Raw genomic sequence first — 5700 nt, forward strand, 5'->3', positions numbered from 1 at the left:
GGAGCCGCCGCTGCCGCTGGAGCAGCCGCCGCCGCCGCACCGGCCCCGCTCGCACACGGTCACCACCACGAGCAGCTCCTTCACCGCCAACCTGTCGGGCAGCTCCAGCACTCTCGCCTACGACAGGGATTTCCTGCGCACCCTGCCCGGGCTCCTCATGGTGGCCGAGACCGTGAGTCGCGCGGGGAGAGGGAGGGAGGCTGACTCGGGATAGATGCATAYATATATTTATATTTAATTATTTTTCACTGTATTGTTTATATTAGGGCACTGATAACTGCTCCCRCAGAGTGTTGCAAGAGCTAATTACACAACTTATCTTCGTTTTGCGGATCGATAGTGTTTCCTCATGCGCTTAGTGATAAGCTACACCTGTGCGAAGCAGGCTGTGAACTAACACTGCTTGAGTTTGCTAAGTTTGGGGGTTTGCCCTTCCTTTGTAGGATGTCTGTATAAGCAGGCAGACAAAATAAGGTTTAGTTACTTTCCTTAGGTAGTAAATCCCTACAGCACTGGGATTACCCTGCAGGAACTTCCACCCACCTCCCGGGGTGCTAAGCAATAGCGTCTCTGCTTAAAAACAACGCGTTTGTTTTAAGCCCACTCATTTATGCTATTAATAATTACGGATCTTAAGAAGCTTGATTGCCCCAACTAATCTTCTGAGTTTTTGGCAGTTTTGCTTTGATGGTGATGGAAGGATCACTTTCCGTGGATTGATGCATCTCCAAGGCTTCAAAATACTGCGCTTCGCTACAGCAGGGGCCTGAACAACTGTGTTATTCATTGACTCCAAAGCAGAAGAATCAAGTGATGCTTCGGGCTCATGTGCAATATAGGACCCCTGGCAGGCCAGTGCCCTTGGGAAGAGGGTGCGTGGGGTGAGGTGGCCGCTGCTGCGCAGGCGGGTCGCGGTGAGCCTGGGAAGCCAGCCGCCGTTAGCGTCAGGGTAGCTTGGATGCCAGGGATAGCAGTTCGGGCAATCTCTAGCAGGTAGTGGACTGGAGATGTGTTTCAGTTGTTAAGTGTAGGGGATGCTTCAACGTCAGCGTTATGGCAGATACRCGAGTAATTACTAGTTTTCAGAGGATAAGGTGCTTTCTCTTCCATTCTTTTTTCAGTTACTAATTGCAACAAAATTCTTAACCTTTCCTGTGCTTTTATCTGAACAGTAATCCAAACTGCAGTGGTAGAGAGAGACCCGAGGCTTTTCCCAATCCCTCTTGGAATGTCATATATTCAACCTGACTCTCAATACTACATCAGCCACGCTTAGGCTGAGCGACATAGTGTTAGACCAGCATTGCTTACTGGTGACTGGAACCATGTTTTATGCTTTATGTTGATAGGTGGTGTAGCCTTYCCCTCTAAACAGAGTGGTGATGGTTTTTAAGGGGACTTCAGTTTTTTATCAGCCATTCATGACTCCTAAAATAATTAYAAGATGATTCTTCTGCCTCCTTTTCTGTGGTGTGTGGATTCCTTAACATGGCACTGCCAGTTCCTGGATTTGGATTTCACAAGCGCTTCAGTGAGAAAACACTTACCAGCTTCAGAGCTACATGACAGACTAGAGCAGGGTTATGTCACCACTTGTGTGTTAGTGTCCATCAGAAATGTGAAGATGTGTGGTTCCTGGCCAGCTCAGCTGAGCTGACAGAAGTCTCTAATGCAGATGAACCTATATGGGCTAGTGATGATGTAGCTGAGAGAGTGGAGGACAGCTTTAATGTAAAGGTAAAAGCAATAAAGCAGACCATACAGCGATAAAACACCGCTGGGTGTTGCCTTTGAGGCAATACTGCTGCTTCTTAACCCCACTTACTTTAAAGGAGATAGAGTGACTGTCCTGTGATTTTAAGGCAAAATAAAAATACACTAATGAATACCTTGAGGTGGAATTAATTGAAAAAATTAGTTACTAAAAGCAAATGATTGGCTTTGTGTGTGTGTGCATATATATACACATAGATATATATCTATATATGTATCTCAAGGCCTTGGATTTTGGTCAAGCCATCAAGACTACTTCTGTGTGTTCATTCTTTTYCAAGAGGAAATGTGCTTTAACAGAACGTCACTAGCTTTATGCAAGCTCCATATATCAAAACTGGCACTAAATCAGTCGGTTCCTGCCTGTTCTGATTGTTCTGTATATCTGAAAGTTGTGATGTGCTGGCAGAGCTTTGCTGTTTAAGGTGTTAGTGACCCTCAGCCATCAGTGTCRTCCCTCTGCCAGAAGCTGCAAATCTGCAAATGGGACAGGCTCAAATGTGTATCTGTATTTCAGTAGTTCCCGATCTAATAGATCATTTCCAGTTTATGCACCAGGCTCCAAGCTGCAGCAGCCATGGCTGAAGCAGCACCTTTGCTCCTGCTGGACCTGCTCTGGAGAGGTCCACAGGATGGACAGGGAAGATGACTGTTCTCTAGCGACATCCTTCACTGTTGCAGCTCCTCATACACCAGGCTTCACGTTCATTAGGACGCTGTGTTAAAACGAAGCTGGGGCTTTGAACAAGAGCGCTGGATGTTCCGACAGTTTGCGCAGTGGGACTCCATAAATGTGTGATTATTGCTGCTGTCAGTCAGCAGCGCRCACACCGCACGGGGAGTACAGCCTGCCACTCCTCGTTCTGAAGCCGGAGCTCTCTGCCTACGTAAAGGGCAACTCGGGAATTCTGCTAGCAAAGAGGATGGAGAAGCACTAMGTTACCACACGGGTTAAGTCTCCTGGTCCCTTAAAAGGAGGACCTTGTTCRGGTTTTGCCCCTGCCTCCCTAGTTTTGGTTCTGTGAGAATGAGTTAACTGCTGTGTAGATTCCCGCTTGTATTGGTAACCTGCTCGCTTTTGCACGGAGGCTGTGGTTTAACGGCACGGTAAATTCAGCCTTAACGGCTCCCTGTAAGAGGTTCTTTGCAATGGTGCAAAACACTGGCCGGCTGTTAAYGCCATCGACTGGTTCCAGTTTGTTCCAACTTTGTCACGATGGGGTTTATGACGGGTCAGGACTTATCCATCCTTATGCAGCGGGCTCAAAGCCAGCAAAAACCCCTGGGATGAGCTTGACTACGCTTTTTCAGCAGGACCAGAGTTGTGTGCCCAGGCCTGGTTCAGCTTCACTTCGGTAGCGCCGTTYGGTCTAGCTCTGCGCACGGCTAGTGTGGATGAACGCGGGACGGGAGCCGAAAGCGTCGGCTAAGTTACCCGGYGCTGACAGGTTTCCCTCGCCTTTTAGATCTGCCTCCACGACGAGAGGACGGGCGAGTGTCCCGCTGTTCGCTAGGAAAGAAATGCAGAGGGATCAGCTTATTTCAGTGCAAAGAACCATAGAAAATGCCGCTGGATTTCCGAGGAAGGCTTTGGGAATGGCATAAAACACGGCTTTGGTGCACGGCAGCTAATCCAAATCAGCTACGTGGAGGAGTAACCGTGCTTGCTGAGCGGGGCAGGGGCCGGCCCTCGGGAGACGAGGGCTCACCGGCATCGGCTGTCAGGGTGACTATTGACAACTGCCTTAATTTATCTGCATGTCTGTAATTTCTCRGAACAATTTTTCCATTCATAAAATAAGGAGAGTGGCAGAAACCGTTGTAAGACACGTTGAGGTCTGTTGGTGAACAGTGTATAAGAGGTAAGTGGTGGTGCATAAAGTCTTTAATTCAGATGTCAATTGCCAGACTTAATGCTGCAGTAAAACTATATCCTGCAGAAGTTGATGRATGTTCACTCCCACAGCATAACCTCTGAAAAGGAGGATTTCATGTTTTCAAAAGAAGCAAGTAGAGCAATTTCCAGAGATGTCTTTTGAGTGTTTCTTTTCTCTACAGGGTGATGGCCTAGAAAGACTACGTATTTGTCTTGCTGGGAGTTCTATTGGTAAGATAAATGATGTCTAGGGATGCCTCCTCAGAGCTTTAAATCAGCTTCTCAAGTCAGGCATTATGGATCGCTTTACAGAAGTGGGGAGTTTTCTGGTTGCTATGGATGTAGTCATAAAAATATTTGCTTTCTAGAATGATTACACTGATTCCTTCAGGTTGTTGCYTCATACCAGCGTGTTGCTAGATACAGTATCTCTCTTAAAGCTTGCCCTGGTAATTTTAAGGCTTGTGATGGCTATTTATCCTTAACAAAAACAAACACTACAAGCTTGAAAAGGTTTGGAAGGTAGTTATGCTATAGCTGCAAGTGAAAACTTATGATGGTGTAATTTTCAGTAAATTGTTATTACAGGCGCATTTCTTTGATATACTACTGCCCGGAAAAGGACACGTGCTTGAATTAGAAACCTGATATAAGGTTATTTGATTTATTGGCACTACATAAAATTATACCTCAAACTCTCATTTCTGGGCAAGAAGGAATGATTTTGGAAACACTATATCMCTCTTTCCTTTTCAAGTGTAAGACCTTCAAGGACTTCAGAAAAGAAGTTTTGTTGAATTCACTTATTCTGATAGAGTGGTGAGTCTCAGATTATTAAACTATCTTTTTGGTTCAATAGATTTTTTTTTTTCTTTTTTCTTTTTTCTTTTTTTTTTTGAGAGGCATAAAAATCTTTGACAGGCTCTCAGGTTTTAAATTAGTTGTTAAGAACAAAATAGTATAAATGTTAATAACAACAGAAACAATACGACGGGAGCATCTACTGTGAAAAAACTGTACTTAACTTTTAAAGCTCCTCATGCATTCAGCATTGTCTTCTTAGTTTTATGCTTTCTCTGACTGCTGTTAGGAGTTTTGTGTATGTGACATGTCCTTCTAGATACCATGCTCCTCCTGCACTCAGGTTCTTGGAATGACCCTCAGAAACACAGAGGAGCTTCATAAAGCCTCTTTCCTCACCCGAGTAGCAGCCAGACTTTTTCTCCTATCAGGAATAATAATGTTTTGTTTGTTTGTCTTTATAATTCAGGTTTTACTCTAGTTGAAATATCTCTGCTTGCGTGAAGTTGACAGCACTGAGGCATCTTCTGATGCGCTGAACAAGTGCTTTGCCTAGGAGAGACGTACGCAAGCTTGGGTTAAAACGCCTTACTTTGAATTACTCACTGAAAAAAGTTATGCTGTTCTAGGCAATTATTTCATCCAGTAGCTTTGTCTTTCTGCATATGAATATGAAAATACACAGAACGCAGTTAAGGCGCTCTCCTTTGCTCTTGGTCAGACCAAACTCTCTCCAAAGTCAAGTGTCAGTTCTGCCTTTTTTTGGATGCAGTCATTCCCCCACTAACCCGCGCTGACCTTAGTCTAGTGGATACACACGTCTATGCGACCCCCATCTTCCTTTAGGATCATATCATTGTTTGAAGTTCTGTTTCCTTAAAGGTCTTCGGTTTCCTGGACGGGATCAGGGTGTTTCCTTGGGAAGAGAGGATTGTTTGGGTGACACAAGAAAACAGAAGCTTTGAAAAGCGCTGTGTGGCATGTGCTCTAAGTGCTAGGATTGACATGATAAGACAGCAAGAATGCCTCTCAAATTGAACATAGATATTTTACAAAAGGTCAAAAATGCAAAAAATTCTCAATAGCTCATGGTTAAGGTGGAATATGTGTGAAATGTCCTTATTGCTTCATGAGAAAAATGTTTTGAAGCCATACTTAAACATAAATGTAATGTTGTTCTTGGATGGATAGTGAATTAGTGAATATAATAGCCATTATATTCAGCCCTACCAAATTTTAGAAAATAATCT

General features: G+C 44.4%; 1 protein-coding gene across 1 annotated transcript in view; it reads left to right on the top strand.

The window, feature by feature from the left end:
- The window catches only part of CMTM8 (CKLF like MARVEL transmembrane domain containing 8), a 46022-nt gene that overhangs the window by 8555 nt on the left and 31767 nt on the right, over window positions 1–5700 (top strand). The window contains exon 2 of the mRNA XM_085311742.1: window positions 5–172. Within this exon, the coding sequence (XP_085167868.1) occupies window positions 5–172 (168 nt within the window). The remainder of the gene's footprint in view (window positions 1–4; window positions 173–5700) is intronic.

Source organism: Rhea americana, unplaced genomic scaffold, assembly GCF_003343005.1.
Source record: "Rhea americana isolate MKP2758 unplaced genomic scaffold, rheAme1 scaffold_35, whole genome shotgun sequence".
Classification (NCBI taxonomy): domain Eukaryota; kingdom Metazoa; phylum Chordata; class Aves; order Rheiformes; family Rheidae; genus Rhea; species Rhea americana.